The sequence below is a fragment of the Lissotriton helveticus genome, chromosome 5_1 (genome assembly GCF_964261635.1).
Source record: "Lissotriton helveticus chromosome 5_1, aLisHel1.1, whole genome shotgun sequence".
Classification (NCBI taxonomy): Eukaryota; Metazoa; Chordata; class Amphibia; order Caudata; family Salamandridae; genus Lissotriton; species Lissotriton helveticus.
The window spans coordinates 948766242-948784664 of NC_136065.1; the positions used below are offsets into that span (position 1 = coordinate 948766242).

The following is an 18423-nucleotide window of genomic DNA, read 5'->3' on the forward strand; positions in this document are numbered from 1 at the left end:
TGATGAGGTCAGCTATATCCGCTGCATGTCTAGAGGCAGATCTACAGTTTAGGAGTGTACATTTAAGTCGGGGTGTGATGAGGGAAGACGTGGTATCCTGAATGAGAGGGACTCTTCTTAGGTTGTTATCGATGATTCCTCTAATGTTGCGTGTAGAGAGCCTGAATGGGTTGAGGGGAATAGTAGGGATGGTCATCTGAATGGGAGTTAAGGGGTTTATGAGAGAGGGTTTATAAGAGTGTAGTAGAGAGAGAAGTTCGCTCTCCGAAAGCAGATTGATGCTTCGCATTGGTTGGGTTAATGTATTATGAGAGGGAACTGTTTTCCAGCTGGGTGGAGTGCGTTTTGAAGTGATTGTTAGGTGGTACGGGCACTCTCTCGAATTAGATGTTCTTGAGGAAATAGTGCGCCATGGTTGTCTCGACAACACCTCCTTAAAAGATTGGAGTTCCTTTTTGATTTGGTGAAGTGCGGTCATAATCTCATCCAGTCTTGGGTCTGGTGAGGTTAAGAGTGAGGTTAGTGGTTGTGTTATGCACGTGGATGGCTGCGATGTGGTCCGGTTGGGGTTGTGATCAGGTGCTGGTGTGAGTAATGTTGGCGGCAATGTGGCGAGAGTGGGAGGATGAGTTGTGGATGTAGATGGTTGAGTTGTGGGGGTGGCTGGCTGTTGAGTGGGTGTGGAAGGGGTAAATGGGAGCGGGGTGTGCTCTGAGGGCAGGGTGTTTTCAGAGTGGTAATGGGGTGTCCTGGTATGTGCCAACAACTGACCTGAGGGTGGGTGGCTGTGATGGGGGAGATATGTGTAAGGAGTGATATTGTGGGGCAAGGATGAAGTAACAGGAGAGATGGTTATGGGGGGATGATGTTAGGGCAGTGGTTCCCAAACTGTTTGAACCCATGGCTCCCTTGACCTATTGGTCGTTGGCCGTGGCTCCCCAATATGTTACTTTATTATGTTAGGTGGGGAGGTGCAATTTCGGCCACAGGTGTACTTCCATTTTTCTCACTGAAAATGATTGGGATGAAGCAGATGAAGGAATTATAATCATATACAACTTGAAAGCATGGAAACGCGCCCATTACCCTGGAATTGCCCCCACAAACCTAAGACCACGGCCACAGGGAACTAGCCTCTAGTCTTGTACAGGTCCAGCCCACAGGTCAAAGAAATAGAAGCCAACAGTGCCTCATTCCGTGGGTCGTCGCATAGCCATCCACCTAGGTCATGGAGTGTTCTAGATCTGTTTCTGTTGCCTGCATTTCTGTGACCAAGCAGTGTAATATATACATGTGAAAAGTATTTCTGTGGGAGAACCTGTACATCTGGGATTGTTGCAAGGAGGTATACGTGTGCAGTTTAACATGGACAGATTTTACTGTAACCAAAGTAGTAATGGTAATTTTCTCTTTAGTCTGCCAAAGCCCTGAATAAATATATGCATTTATTCAACATCTGGCCTACCGTCCATGTCATGCTCCTCACGTTGTGAGGCTCATCAACGAAGCACTGGGAAAAATGTCTCCATCTTCGATCACATCAGTTTTAGAAAACGCAATTACCAAACATAAGTATTTATGTCTTCTAAGAAAGCCAATGTTATGTGTATGGTACATAGAGTTTGCCTTTTGGTGCTTTCTGTCCCCTACTAATAAAGGCAAGTGTATTTATGATTACTATAATTAAATTCCTATTACATATATGACTGTAATCGGGAATTTTCGTGAAAATCCTTTTTCAAAGGCCTCTTGAGGCAGATTAACACACATATTGTTAGTTTGCTTTTCTTTTAAACGTGTTGATGTTTATTTTAAATGTTGAAACCGTTTCCATTGTTTCTGTCTGCCTTAGTGGTTATTGTCTGTCGTCCCAGTAAATAGAGCAGGTTCCCACTACAAGAAATAACAGATTTCTAGAAAAATGCATTTTAATTCAGGTAGCTGATTCAATATTCATGTCTGCTGTACATAGTTGTCAGCTGCTTGGGCCCACCAATCTGGGAGAAGCCCAGTTGATTTGTGCGCTCAATTAGACAGAGCGTGAGAGGTATCTAGTTTGCGCGCATGACGTTTGAATTTGCTTTGCATGTACATCATTTGCTGACTTTGGAAAACTTCTCTGCAGAAGTTACACACAGGAGCTAGACAACTTGAGCAATGTGCAAATAGCGAGCAGCAAAACATTTCGCACCACCCAACATGACTTTATCTTTTGCTTTGCGAAATGAACCAAACAAACGGCACAGAACAAAATGCTACATTTTCTTGTCTGTTTTCAAGATATTGTTTGTGAAGAATTAAAGGCTTCTTAGAAATTGACAGACAATAAACTGTTCCCCGTATTAGTGGCAACACTCTTTAAACACCGTAAAAAGCCACAATGTGTTATTCTGATATGGTGATTTCACAGTTTTTCAGCTTGGGTAAAAGGCTTATCTGGCTCCTGATATTCTTAAATTGATCAGTTAACGCTGGTAACAGCTGTAGTGGGCCAGTGGAAAAAGAGCCTAACAGTTTGCACCCTAAATAGCTGCCTGTGATTCCCAAACTCTGTGCATGGCGCCCCTGGCTAGTTTTGCTGGCGCACCTGGGTGCCGCGGCGAACAGATTGGGAACCACTGTGTTAGGGGGAGGGGAGCTGTGATCTTATATTGAGGGGGTTCAATATCTATTGGGGGAGCGTATTCTGTCTCAGACGTGGTGGGAGGTACCCCTACACTACACTGTACATACCTCTACTCCACTCTATGCATCTACATTCCACCGTACAACACTCTACAACACACCATTCCACTATACAAGACCCCACTCCAATTGAGGGCGATTTATTTGAATCTATGCCTCTCCACTCTACTGCACTCCGCGCTACTCTACTATACAACATGCAACTCAACTCTGAAACCTTACTCCACTGTACCCTATTCCACTCCACTCCACTCTACGATACTACACTGTACGACACTCTTCTCCACTCTACTGTACGACACTCTACTTAGCAGCACTCCACTCAATGACACTGAACTCTATAATTTGAAACAGATTTTGATTAAAAAAATATTTCAATTTATTGAAAAACCCAAAGGTCAAAGCTTTGCTACAGTTAGGAAAACGTTATTTATTCTTTCTAAACAAACCAAACTTAACCAACACAAATGGTAGATATTCTGAAGTTATAGTTATGCTTTAGATTTATAATTTATGTACCACCTTTAATTTATAATATCTCATGCACCTCTATATACAGATTAGTGAGCTCGGTAGCCATACTACATTAACCATAACTCATGTCTTCTCCATACACTGCTTAAATTATTTGATATTACATCACTTATACCATCTGAAATGTTAGCATTCATCATAACACATCGCACATCATTTGTCACAACACAGTGCATGGTAGAGTGATGAGTTATAATTAATGTAGTGAGGATACCGAGTTCACTACACTGTATATGGAGATGCAAGAATTATAATAATTTGAAGGTGGTGCATAAATTATAGAGATAAAAAATAAATTGCTTGTTGCTGACAAACATGAATTTTACACTAAGCTACTAATATCTACTATACTTATCGTATTAATTTTTGTTTATGTTATAGACATGAATAACTTAGGAAGAGACAAATAGAAGAACTTACCTGAAATGTTACTTGGTATAAAGTGGCAAGAAAAAATGAATACATAAACACTTTGATATTTTGGTCAGCAATCAGGCTCATTCACAAAGCCATTTATGAGTATACAAAATAGTCTGTATTCCTACATACCTTTCTGAATCATCCATAAAACGCCTCACTCCCTATTATAAAAAAGTGTAGAGGTTGCAGTGCTTACCATTTTAACAAAGGATATTTTTAATATTCCCTAAATAGTCCCATTTTTTCTGTTTTAGGGCCAATTTACAAAGGCATGTAAGAGTATGTATAAGAGTACTACAGAAGTCCTATTTTACGTACTCAAAGATGCCATTTGTGAATAGGTCCCAAAGTGTCCATCTAACTATGATATTGTTCTTATTTTGAGTGCCATTACAGATCTAAGGGAAAACTATGTGGCTGTTATTATATCACTAGTGGGTGTGTCTTCCAAATTTTGAAATATGAGTAAAAATGTGGAATAATGTGTGGTAATGTCTGAAAGGCTTTCTGTCTATTATTGAGGCGTTGCCATTTGTTTCACACTGAAAAGAACATTAAATTATTCTTTTCCTGCAAATTTGAAAATCTACACAAATTGGAATAATATGCAGCTTTTGGGCTCCGATATATCTTTAGTAGTGAACACGCTGCCAACTTCTATTAGTGGGCGAATACGGTAGTAACAATGTAATTTATTAGCAGAACTCCAATTCTCTGACAAAGGATGTTTTATTTACAAATCTGAAGTTAAGATCATTCAAGCAGTTGAAAACAGTCACTCTAAAATATAAACTGTATATTTTTATAGTATAATAAATATTGTTTCTGATATTTACACAAAATAAGTTTTGATTTTGCGTTTCTCTGGCGAACAAAAAATAAAATGAAAACATTTAACACGTGAAATGGAGTGTGTAATTTTCATCCATAAGCATTTTCGAAAACCATATTTTACAAGTGCCAAATTATTTAGTTTCATGATAATGCTTTACATTTAATATTTACAAAAAGTATACATTTTTATAATGCCTAGTTTAACAGGTTTACGTATTTTTTGTAGCACCATTCATTACATTCTTAAACTATCCTCAGCCTGCAACATTGTACCTTCCCTTAAATACCACTCAGTGCAGTTTTATTATTTATTATTATTGGAATAATTATAGAATCAAGTTAATCTAGAAAGCTTAGACCACAGAGTAGGTAGGAATACATACAAGAATGAGAAAAAAATCCTTTACTATAAAATGATAGATGACGATGGAGACTTAAGTGAAGGATAAAAACAATGTACCAAATTCACAAACACAAAAGACAAAATGTTGGCAATTTGTTACGGTGGGATTACTTGTAGATGTTGAGCCAATTCCTGGCCCGTAAGGTATTCAGTAAGGGTCTAAAGTGTTCTTGGGGTGCTGCAGTAAATAATATAACATTTACTTGTGTAGAATTAACATAAGATAACACGTTTTCATATGGAAAAGTAACCAATAATTATTTTTGAACATGTAAATATTTTTTTCTCCATGGTTAAAAATGGCCAATTTTTCTGCACCCCTGTTCTAGATTAAATTGCCCCTCCCTTTCCTGATCCTGTAAACACACTCATTCATGCCCTGGATAGGCACCCATTTGCAAACATTTTATGCTGGGAAGCTCTCTCAATTTGGTGTACGTATACATCAAACAAATGGGTTTGTGGGTAATCATCTAAATTGAACACCATGCGCTTCCACTTGGATTCGAATCTGCAGTCTGCAAGACATAAAGAGATCACTGCATCGAGTGTATTTCCCACAGTTTTCTGATTGAGGTTTGAACCTGTTGCCTGCAGGCTACGTCTGCTTAAGTGAAATTGGCATATTATCACACCAAACTATCTCACTCCGGTTAAAACAACTGGCCTACACCTTACATATGCACACTAATCTAATGTGGTTCCGAGTGAGATTTGATCATGCAGCATAGAGAATCTTTCTTTTTCTGCAATTTACTTTTTCTTCTTTTTCATTTCTCTTCTATTATGTCCCTTTTATTTTAATACTGGGTCCTTTTTCATCTGCAAAATTGCTTTTCATCTCTTTTCTCTGTTTTCTATATTTTTTGCTGACGCCTCTCCATTCTGTTTCTTTTACTGCACTGTTTTCTAGTCATGTGTCTAAACATGCCCGTTTTGGCTTTTCTATCTCCATCAATCTCTCAAACTTTGCTTGTGTTCTGCCTTTTATTTCAAGTTTTGTTTTGCCCTTTTCTGATTTTTAGTCCTGTCTCTTGAACTCATTTTCCTGCAGTTTCTTTTAGTTTCTTCTAGCACTATTTTCTATATTTCTGCTATTGTTTGCTCATGTATGAGTGTATATGTATATACATATATGTGTGTGTGCGTGTGTGTATATATAAATATATACACACACACACATACACACACACTGGTAAAGTGATAAATGCAGTAAAATGATCTATGTCGAGCTGCAGATTTTTAGTTCCTAAATATCACTCTACAGTGTGCCTAATAAGTCAGTGATGAGCAAAGAGATAAGTACTGAGCCCTAGGCACAGGCCAGCTCCTGGGGCCTACTCACCTTTTGTCAGCAATGCCCAGTTGTAAGTCTGCTTATTTCTTTGTGCGATCTAAATACAAACACTGTTGATTATTAAATGGCATTCAAACTAGATCCTAATCCTTTTTATAAAATGTTTACTTCTAATGGAAAAAAACAGACTTATTTGAAGACTATGGACCAGGTTGCAACTTTTTTTCAGAGTGGGAGCGGGTTTGCCATGCCGCCCCCTCACTCCCACACCACCAAAGCTGTGTGAGCACTGCCTGCCAAACAACGAGTTTTCTTGTGTCTTGCGGACATTTCCATGGCAGTCCCGTGGAGGTACCTCTGAAAATGAGCACCGCAATGGTAGTGTCAAAGGCAGTTCCTGCACAGCATGGACTCTGTAGTCCATGCCGTGCAGGAACTGAGGTGCATGCACACATGGGGGGCCACAACATGTGCCCTCCTGCATGCATAATATGCATGGGGCAAGGTGGGACCTATTGGGCCCCCTTTGTTTCCTGACCACCAGTAGTTTCATGTAGTAATAACCGCCATGACACAGCTGGTGGTAAGGAATCTCGTAATATGCATGGCGGTGCCGCAGCAGCACTGCCTACCTATTGTGAGTCCCTGATCGCTGCGCCACTGCCAGGGAACGTGGTTCCCTTGTGGTTGCAGAGATCCAATGATGCTACGACTGCCTAAGTTGTAATAAGGCGGTCAGACCGCAGAGCGGTGGTGACCGTACAGCGAGTGCCACGCCACCATGAGTTTGACGGTCCGTGGACCGCCAAACTCATAATCAGGCCCTGTGTATCTGGTCAAAATCAGCACAATAAGACATTAATATTGGCAATTTGGAGAGAACAGTCCAATGGAATGTAGCGAAGTAGCAACAACCCACTGATTTGTGATAGAGAGAAAGAGATGATGAAAGGGACTAACAAAAGTCATATAATTCCCACTTCTGTATTACCTAGATTTGTACATTAATGAGCACTGGAAGTTACAAACTAAAATATGAGAAACAATTGTTATAGTTCTTATAAAAAATGGGTGTATTGAAAGTTGGAAGCATACTTTTTTTAAATAAAGTGCTGCTAAAAAGTATGAATGAGTACTTGGACCCATATTCACTGAATCGATATAAGACAAATGGAAATGTACACAATTAGTAATTTTTGCATTTTTCAGAGAATTCTGCGGTTGAATGAAAGCAGTGACTAAGAAATTTTGTAAAGATAGACCACTTTATGCAAAAATTACCCTGTATTAGAGATCAGCCTTGAATATGATATTTTGTGAATCACTCACTACATCTTCGTGAACACTTGTGCTACAATTCATAATGAAAGAATCAAGACAAATTACTATCCTTATGAATTTCTGGAACATACAACCAATTAAAGTTTTTTCTGTAAATCATATAGCCTTATTAATCTTAATATAAACAATAAAAAAAGTTTATGTAATACAAACAAGGACAGTAGGATTCAAGTAGATAGGTGACAACAATAATTGTTTTACTTTAATTTGTGGATAAGCATCCTCTTTTTTCCATATACTCCATGAGTATGTGTTATTATTAAACTGCGCTGCCTTTCAGTGTAATTTAACAGATAACACATGATACCATATCACATGGGGTTTTCTTAGTATATTCAAGTGCATTCTCTATCCCTAAATGTATAGTACTTTATTGCCAACTTGGACAAAATAAACTACATAAACTGACTGAACTACATAAACTGAGTAATGTTCCTGGTATGTTGTTATTAGGTAGTAAATCCTGGTGAAATTTGGATTTAACTTTAAAGCAGGTCAAAGAAAAGTTTATTATGTATTGATGAAAGAGTAAATTACATTTGTAAACATATTCTTACCTACTCAATGTTGTGAACTTTCATGATGTATGTTTAATTAGAAATTCACACTCTACTGTACAAAAAATACAACAAAAATAAGCGATATTGCTCAGTGCCCTAATTTGTCCTGCATCAATGAGCACTTTTAATTGGTTGTTTGATGTCCTGGTTTCATCCTTCTTGTTTTTGTTCCCTGGTGAGCACGTATTTACATCATGCCTATTTCTTTTCAAAGTCACTAAAGACTAAAACGTATCACTTTATTTTAGCTTAAACTATTTTTTTCATAAATATAATGCCAAAGTGTAGCAGACCCCTTAGAGTTATGTTACGTCTGATCCTTTAGAAAGTTTTTTTTTAGGAGTCATAAACAATGTAATTCCTTGTTTATCTTTGTTGTTACAAGTTGGTCCAGTGGTTAACAGTTGTTATATTTTCTTCAATGCTTTTAATTATATTTCTTCTGACACACATACACCTACACACACTCACACACACACACACACACACACGGAGGCCAAAGTGAATTTTAGAAGGTTCACAAAGCCTTAAAGTTACATTGTGGTACTTGAATAAACTGAATTTATAAACATTATTGAAATGTTGCTTTCACTCTGCGCAGTGCATCATGCAGTTTTCTGGAATGTCTGTCAGCCGGCGTCTGATAGAAGTTAACAGTGTTGGAAGCAGCTAGTGCAGTGATGTCTGCTTCACTAAAGGAATGAATTCTCTGTTTCAAATAAAATTGAAGCTCTGGATCTGGAGTAAATGTATATGGAATTTCTTGGAAAGCATGCACCTGGCTCACAACTCTTGCGATATTCCTTTAAGAGAAATAAAAAAGAAATGTTAATTAATTACTGTTATCACTACTCAATTAGAAAATTATTAGCTTATGTATTTGCATGTTTCATACAAAGAATTAGTATAGGTGCAAGAGACTGTGAAGGGGCTATTGCATCCTTATATTAAAGTGGGTAACCTTTACAGTGAATTATTTTTCTTTACGATCAAGTGCAATCCACTGCTATGAAGGACAATATCACAGGGAATGTCTGCTTAATAATTAAAAAGCACTGGATGATCAAAAAGTAATACAGTTTTCACAAAATCAGTCTTCCAGAATAATATTTCCCTTTAATAATATGTGCCCTCTCATAATACTCCTCCCCGTTTTTAACTTAGAGAACACCAACTCCAAGGTCAGATTTGACATTTCAACTATCAATTTCCAAAACAGTTTTCAATCTCATCAATTATTTTATTTCTCACGGATATGGACTTCTCACCAGCCAGCCTGTGTACCGGAAGGATAATGATGCCTTTTTTTATTCAGTACTGAATGCTCAATCTTCTTGATAAAGTGAACACCTCACACGCTGCAAGAATAGTTCCATTTGGCAAGCAGAGGTAACAATTCTATTGACAAAAGTAATCCTTGTACATGTAGGAACCAGCTAACTACCATTCTAGCCCCAATATGCCATGTGTAGCTCAGCCACTGGAGAAGGCTCTAGTTGCTCATGTCCAAGAATGTATTGATCGCAAGCCAGAATGCACTGACATTTAGCTGTTTTATAATAGTAGTCTAGGTATCAATCAAGTGATGGTGGCTGACTTGGATGATCCCTGGTTGTAAGTGGCTAGAGGTGGTATTGCTGTGCTCATGTTGTTAAATATGGCTGCTGCATTTATCACCACAGTCCATCAAATCCTCCTGATCTATCTACATCATCTAGGCATCAAAATAAAAGAGGACAACCTCTTTCCTTGAAGATTGTTGTCAGGTAATTGCAATTCCTCCAAATGTATTCTTACCCCAAGTAATAACAAATGGAATCCGATGGGGCCGGCTTTGTGCACCTGGGTTGTTTAATCAGTTTTTGTCTATCTAATTGTGCTTTACAACCCCATAGATTCCTTACAAATAGATCTAAATGCATTGTTTTACTTCAAATCTGATATTTCTTCTTTAACTTGCAACATTCCCCCAAGAATCTGCCTTGAACTCTACCATTTTTAATGTTGGTCTTTCTTCCCTTGTTAGCTTAATTACAGCCTTTTGGCTGGCCACAGTATTTTATGCTGATCGGACCCAAATTATCATCCCAGTTTCTAGTAATCCTAAACTTATCCACGCAAGCAATTGATCTTTTGTGAGTGGATTGGTGTCCTGAGCGTGACACAACTACATCACATTAAATTGAGAAAAGACTTAAGTCTTACTGTTTGGTTACCAATGTTTGCTCTGGTCCTCCTTTAGGCGGCTGTCGGAACTTGGCCACCCCTTAACCTTATTATGATCAGCAAAAAATCTTAGGATCCTTGTAGACCACAACCTTTCTTTTGTCCTCCAAGTCAATTAAAATTCTATGACCTGCTTCAACCTACTTTGAATGCTCTAAAAGATTGTCAGCATAACCGCTGTTCACTCATTGGTGACATCCCATATTGATTATGGGTAATTACTTCAATTAGGTCTATCAGAATATCTTTTGCATCACATTTGTATTGTCCAAGCCTCAGCAACCAGGCTAATTTTAAACGTACCTCCATTGGCCCCAATCAGATCTCATGTTCTAGACCTACATTGACTGCGAGTCAAACAACTGAGTCACTTCAGGCCCCTATGCTTGATTTGTAGAGCTGTCTATAGCTCTGGTTTTAGCTACTTAGAAACCAAGCACCAATCTTACTGTCCTTCTTGGGCACTTCATTCCTGCTCTTAAAAACTCTCCTTGGTCCCCTTTCTCTTAAGAAGCCAAGATGTTTCTTTCATTGCAACTAAGCATTGGAATTTCCATTAAATCCACATCTTACTCACTGGCTTTCGGAACACATAAAAAGTGAAAAACTTCCTCTTTAAGCAATGGTACTTACTCATGAACTTGGAGGATGTTTTTCCTCTTGCTTCGCCCTCCTCTCCCTCCCACCTGCCCCCAAACCTCCGAGCCTAATACACCCTTTTTGAGGTAAATGCTGCACTTTACAATTTATTAACATAACAAAACAATGCATTGTGAATGAGGGTGAATGAAGACTGAAGCTTAATCTGCTTTCTCCCAGCTGGACTAGGGTGCACATTCTTGAAGAGGCAGTTTCAGGAATAGGACTTTTTTTCTTGTATTCTGATACCCACTAATTCCAGGGTAGATCGACACAACTACATGATTTGGCATTACATGTAATGACAATTCTGCAACAATTAAATCATGTGTACTTCCATATTTAGTTTTCATCCCAAACAACAGGGATTACTGCATTTGCCTGCCACATGATTTTAAGGACAGCTTTTTTTCTGCAGGTGAGGTGTCCATTTTATATCGCATTAAAATACTTGTTCTGTCTAAATTGCAAGCATGCATCAACTTTTTGGTTTGAATTCTTCTGTTTCTCAGTTTTCTCGGCCAACATCTGATGGCCATGGCTTTAAGTTATCAAGCTTTACCTGCATAACTACAAGCACTATCAAATCAGGAATTTGAAGATATTCTTTGTCTGCTCTGAACAATCAAACACCCTTGTGTCATTTATCGTTATATAGAAAAATTCAGTTGAAATATTGTTTTCATATATACCTTTCAGAATTACATTAGGAATCAAATGAGTGCCAAAAGTGTACAATTCTAAGGTTTAGAATTGGTCACCCACACATTTTGAAGGTTCCAGCTGAATCACATGCTATCTATACTTACAGGTCCCATGGTCTGTTATATAACACAACCAGATTTTCAGAAGCATCAAACAATCCCCTCTCATAGGAGCATGGAGACAACAAAGTATGTAATGCAATAACAAACATCAACATATGTTTGTGAACATTACAAAAACACACAACACCAATGTATGTGTCTGCTTCTAAAACATCTATCACAGTCACATACAGGCCACGATGTATGTTGTTCCAAAAGCAAGCATCATCAAGTGTGCAAATATTATACAGAACAAAGCAAAAATGATGCTTCAGCTTCTCAAAAAAGTACCACAAACAGATTCAAGCACAGTGTCCTGACCGCAATTGCTTACATCTAAGGGAAACCATTCTCTTACATTTTCATAATGTTTGCAAACTAGGAAAAAAAATCATAATCAAGTGATCAAAATTGAAATTGAAACATGATTATTTTTATTTGAATGTATACATATTTTCTCTTCTACATTTTTCTTCCTTATAATTTCCAATGTTCTAATATTCCTTTTGCTGAAATCGAGTTATTCGGTGGACCAAGAGGCCAAGAGGCCCGAGGTTTTCTCTTAAAGATTTTAGATTTGGTAAGTAGGATCATTTCAGTCAATCAATCAAGGATTTGTAGAGCGCAGCAAATCACCTGTGAGGGTTTCAAGGCGCTGGAGAGCGATAGCTGCTGAGTTGTGGTCTGTTCATTTGAACTGCCAGGTCTTGAGTCCTTACAATAGTAGTCTGTGAGGCTGTCACAGTATTCGGAATTTAGGAAGTTTTGGAGCTATTTTGAAAGTTGTTGGACAGTTTTATGTCTCTTAAATTTATTTTCCAAACTTTTGAGATTCATTGTTTAGAACGTCTTTGTCATTAATTTTATGTGGAATTGAATGGTAAGATTTTCAGAACATTCAAGATCAAATGAATAGTTTGGTGGAGAGAATATTAATCAGATAGCGTTATTTTTCTTGTGAAAGGGTTTGGAGATTGATTGAGTTAGGTCATCTCGTGGACATACATCGCTCAATTTTCTTGTGAGTGAATATTTCATGGGATGTTCATGCTTTGTTATACTTCATTTATGTCGAGATTGAGTTGATTTCTAAAGAGAAGAGTGCTGGGGACTCCTAAGTGATAGATTTGCAGCAGTTCTTGTAGAAGACAGTGGTGCCACTTCCGTTTAATCATGTTTGTCCTTCTAGAGTATTATGGGTCTCATTTACAAGCAACTGACGCATCTGCATAGATTCGTCAGTTTCCTTGCTTCAGCGCCAAATGTCCTTGCACCACCATGGATGCGCTTTAGTTACACTACAGTAATCATGGTGCAAGGATTAACAGATATGTCAGAAATTCTGACGCATCTGTTGGCACAAAAGTGATGCATTGCTGGAGTTGCTCATGAAAGTGACGCAACTTCAGCACTGCGCCACAACAGAAAGGTGAGTACCATTCAAAAAGCACTGTGTCATTCCGTACGCCGGGTCTAACAAGGAGTAGGGGTTTTGACGCAGTGATGGCCTAGAGAGACGCAGTGAAATGTTGTAAATTTCCCTGTGTCAGTTCTACATGGCTTTTTGTGTGGGAACGCCCACCCTGCATACATTATTCCTGATGCAGGTGTAATGAGAGGCAGGGCTTTACAACATGACGCATCTCTCTAGTTACGGCACCTTGTAAATGTAGCGCATTGTTTACACCGCCGCTGCGTCACAAAAAGTGACGCAACGTGGGCGCAAAAGTATTGCAAGGGGCTTGTAAATTTGCCTGCCTGAGTAATTTGACAGTACAATCACATCAAAAGTGATTGAAGAAGCACTATTGACTCCGTTTTCCATTACGAAAAGTGAGTATAAGTGTTAGGTGGTTAAAAGATCAAATACATCACGAGCTTGTGCTGATCTTGTTTTAAGAAGTAGACATTATAAGTTGGATTTCATGCAATTGTTTGGGGTTTAGCTTGGTTTAAGTTGATTTAACTTAAGTTGGTTTAAGTATTTTTAACTTAAGTTTCCTTTGTGGTTACCTGGCGAAATGTTCTGGTGTGGTTTGAGGAGCCTCGTTGAGAGAATGAGTACTGGAATATTGATGATGATAGGTTCTAAAAAGCACATCTAGCTGAAATTAGTGCATATAGCGATTTCAGAAAAGGAGGGTGGACGAAAACGCCTTAGCAGGATTTTTGCAATTATTTACAACAAGGAGGAAATATGCGAGAAATAGGAAGTGGATTTGTCTAAATGTAACTACGATTCATTCAGCAAGGCTGGGTGACTGACTATATGTTTACTTACGATTTTCTGAGAAAATGACAAGTGTAGTTGAGGAAGTAAAGAATGTTATTAAAAAGATGTATTTGGGTAACGTGCGTTTTGAGAACGTGGATATGTGAATATGTCACAGTAAATATGTGATTTGTATGCTTCTGTTGCACAACTTGGCCACATGATGGCAGAAGCGTACAGCTGGTGGAAATAGAGCGGTTTCTTTTTTTTTCTTTACTGCTTCGAAGTATAATGTACAGTAGATACAATTCAAAGTTTTTAATTGCAGTGTTCAGATCGAGAAAAAAGTCATCAATACAGAAAATGAAGAGAGAGATGCACTTTCGCTTTTATGCAGATTACCCGGGGAAGCAGAAAAGGTATTTAATGAAGCATAGTGGTGCTTAGCGATGTAGAAGATTGGTGGAGATAAACGTGCCCCGCCACCGATGACGTCATAGATACTGTGTGTGTGTGTGTGTGTGTGTGTGTGCGTGTGTGTGTGTGTGTGTGTGTGTGTGTATGTGTGTGTGTGTGTAGGGGGGAGGGAAGGTGTATTTGAATGATGTTGGTCTTGTGTTCTAGGCCCTCAGTTTCAAGGCCTAGTGATGATGAACTGACTTGGGCCTTCTTCCACCACGATAAAAGCCAGTCAGAGAGCACTGGGGAGAGGCTGGGTTGAGGCTGCAGTCAGATAGAGAGAGGCGCATGTAGCGGAGGGGCAGTGGCAAAGCCAATAGGTTTCGGCAATCCGAAAGCTAATGTCTTGTCAATGACATTGTCTTTCAGTAATGTGGAGTGGATGTATGTGGTGTGGAGTGGAATTATGTTGGTTGAATTGAAATTGTTTGTTGTGAAATGGTGTGGCGTGGAATTTTGCAGCATGATGTGGAATTCTTGGAGTTGATTGGATGTATGTGGTGTGTAGTGGGTGTGTGTTGTAGAGTGGAATTATGTGGTTTGTTGTGGAATTATGTGGCGTGGAATGGAAATGAATAGAGATTAATTGTATGTCATGGAACTGTGTGGCATTGAGTGAAATTATGTTGAGGTGAATTATGTGGCATGGTGTGGAGTCTATCTATGTGGATTGTTGCTACGTGGCATAGACTGGATTTATTTGGGGTGAGTTTATATGATATTGAGTACAGTTTAATTATGTGGTGTGGAAAAACATTTAAAAAGGCAAAGGTGTGTCTCTGTTGCCATTACGAAAAGGGGTTCCCCTCTTGCCCAGACAAGAGGTTACAGTTTGGGGCAATTCAGCCACAGTTAAACCATTTTTCTCTAAAATGCCACTTTGTTTGATATCGGAAGGGGTGAACTGTTAATTTGATTTAAGCAGGAGTCAGAGAATCTCATTACTCTGAAGGTCCACACCATGTGATGATGTTCCCACAGTAAGCTGGTTGGTATTTTGGAATCCAAGACGTTGATAATTATGGAAACAATAGTCATATGAATCTGGGAGTAACACTTGCTACTTTAGCAGGCACTGGCTGCACAGATAGCAAAGGGCTCTATCAGAAACTCTGCCCTTCCCCATTTCATGCAGCAAGTGGTATGATCCGCCGCATTGAGAAGACAAACACTGCCATGTGCTGGTCTGGAGTGTGTACCACTGCTGCTCAATCACTAGGATTGGTTTAACACCAGGCAGGGGGCCACAACTCAGCTTCTGGTACGGTTTTATGAGTGTCAGTGCAATTATATGAGGTTTGGCGTCAGCATAACTTCCTGTGATCTTGGGCAAATCACTTAATTACCCTGCTCCTACTAAAATGAATGTATCCTTGTGTAAAGCAACTGGCACTCACATAAGTCGCTCTAATATTACTCTTAATATCCATACCATGTGCTGCTGTCCCCACAGTAAGCTGGTTGGTATTTCGTAATCCAAGAAGTTGATGATTATGTAAGCAATAGTCCTATGAATTTGGCATTAACGCTTCCTACTTTAGTGGGCACTGTCTGCACTGACAGCAAATGGAATCAGAAACTTTGCCCTTCTCCATTACACGCTGCAAGTGGTATGATCTGCCACAGTTTGAAGACAAACACTGCCTAGGGCTGGAGTGTGTGCCACTGCTGCCTAATCACTAGGATTGGTTTAACACAAGACAGGGGAACACAGCTTAGATTCAGGTATGGTTTTATGAGTGTCAGTGCAATTATTCTAAGTCTTGGTGTTGGCATAGCAGCTTGTGAACTTGGGGAAATCACTCCCTGTTCCTACAAAAACAAACGTGTCCTTCGGTAAAGTAAGTGGCATGCATGTTAAGCCCTCGAATAATATATTCGGGTATTTGCACTATCTAAAACTGCATTAAAAAAAGAGATGGAGGATGGAGCGAGTGAACTGAAAACATGAGCACTGTATGGAGTGCTCCAACACAAATAAAAAAGTAGTCCCAAAACATTTCCCTCAAATTGCCACTTTGAATGATTAATAGCACTTAGTCCCTGCTCTCGGGGAGGGCTAAAGACGAGAAGGGACATGACACATGCATACCCTGGGCAAATGGAGAGAACAAATAATGGAGTGATGAGGGAGCCAACAAATGGCAAGCCTATGGGTGGGTTGAGGCCAATAAAGTATGTACAACAGGTCTCTTTTTTAGACAGCTCATGCACTCTGTCTAGAGCCGAGACCTAAAAACAGAGAGGAAGATAAGGCTGACCTACCTTTCCTTGCAGCCAGATCACTCCAAAGCAGATAGAAATTTGATTAGCAGGAGGAGGAATGTCAACGGTCTGCTATATTTAATCAAGTCTGTGACAGTGTAAATGGAAGGAAGTGTGACATAGATTGGGGAACGCTTGACTTTAGACTGTTGACGATACTTCCATTGACAATTTTGTGTGTGGTTTTTTTTGTGTGGGGGGGAGGCGGTGTGCTTGCTAACTCTTCTTCTGCAACCAACAGTTTGGCTACTTCCTACAAGGGTATGAGATGATAAGTTCATAGCAAGGACGTCTGCAAGAGATTTGAGTATAAGATGAGTGTGGATTTCAAGTAACTTCTAGTACACATTTTTGTCTCTTATGTCACTTTGAGCACAGTGAGAAAAGCTCAAATGTATTGAAAGCAATGCATGCATAATTGTATGTATTATATTCCCTGCCCCAAATCCTCTCCCTCTTCCTCTTCTAATCTGTTCCCATAAATCTAAGCAGAATTTTAGTGGTTGTGGGGGAGTTGTGCCCAGTATTGCTTCACCTCCTCTGAGCCCCTTATCCAACTTTACTTCAAACTTCTACTCCCATTGTCCTGCCTCATGCTTCCGAAACCCGCTTGTCTCCCCTCCTTGCTCAATAGTTTTTTTCAAATGGCATTCTGATCACCCACTTTCTCAACATAAACCTCCCCTTGGCCATAGGTCAAATATTTAAAAAAAAATACTTAGTGTTGGACCTGGCCCTTTTTGCAGGGTTATCCCCACATTTTTTGCCTTCTCCCTGTAGTTTATCTGACCTGTTTGGTAGCTTTAGGACTCTGGGTACTTTACCACTGCCAATCAGTGCTAAAGTGCACATCCTCTCTCCTTTAAACTGGGTATGATTGAATTACAACTGTTTGGCATATTTAATTTACCTTTCATTCCCTTGAAAAGTGGTATCTCATATACGGGCCTGTAAATAAAATACTACTAGTGCGCCGGCAGCGCTGCTTGCGCGACCCACAGAAGTAGCTTTTCAATCCTGTCTCAGGCCTGCCAGTGCAGGGCCTGTGTGTGCGCAGTTTACTGCCGCAGTGACTTGTCATTTAAAATTAGTTGCCAAGCAATAAACTCCCCTTTTAGTACATATAGGCCACCCCTAAGGTAGGCCCAATGGGCAGGGTGCTGTATAGGTAAAATGTAGGACATGTGCCTTGATTGTGTGGCATGTCCTAGTAGGGAGAAACAGCTTACTTGGTTCACACTTTTGTGAGGCCTGCACCTCTCATAGGTTTGCATTGGGAATACCCTGATATTGTTTTCATTGGTCTTTTCTGATCTGAAAGGAGGAGCATTGCCATATTTGGTATGTTTGAAATAGTGGTGATAAATCTTGCTTATTGGTGAAGGTAGATTTTTCATTGATATTTTAGAAATGGCAATTTTAGAAAGTGCTGTGTGATTATGTCCTACTGCAGGCACTGGAGTAGAGTCTGGTCTTCGCCCATACCTCAGCCCGCCTGCCGCCTTGTGCCGTGAGGTAGCGCAACATCTCGGCAGCAGGGGAATACTAGTTTGAGTGGCAGTCCAGTCTCTCAAAGGCCACCTAGTAATTCCGATGGCACCTGCAACCGGATACTTCCCTATCTTGACCTGAGGTCCCAGCGATACACTCGCTGGTACTTAAGACCCAAGCTGTCCCAACGATAGAGAATCCCTGCAGGAGCTGTGCTGCAAGTTCTTTGGCAGCTGCATTTAGTAAGTCGT

The 18423-nt window shown here is 39.6% G+C and overlaps 1 protein-coding gene across 1 annotated transcript in view; it reads right to left on the reverse strand.

Moving 5' to 3' along the window:
- Positions 1–4318: 4318 nt before the first annotated feature.
- KNDC1 (kinase non-catalytic C-lobe domain containing 1) overlaps positions 4319–18423 on the reverse strand; it is a 654634-nt gene continuing 640529 nt past the window's right edge. Inside the window, exon 19 of the mRNA XM_078640463.1 lies at positions 4319–8877. Within this exon, the coding sequence (XP_078496589.1) occupies positions 8646–8877 (232 nt within the window). The 3' untranslated portion in view covers positions 4319–8645. The remainder of the gene's footprint in view (positions 8878–18423) is intronic.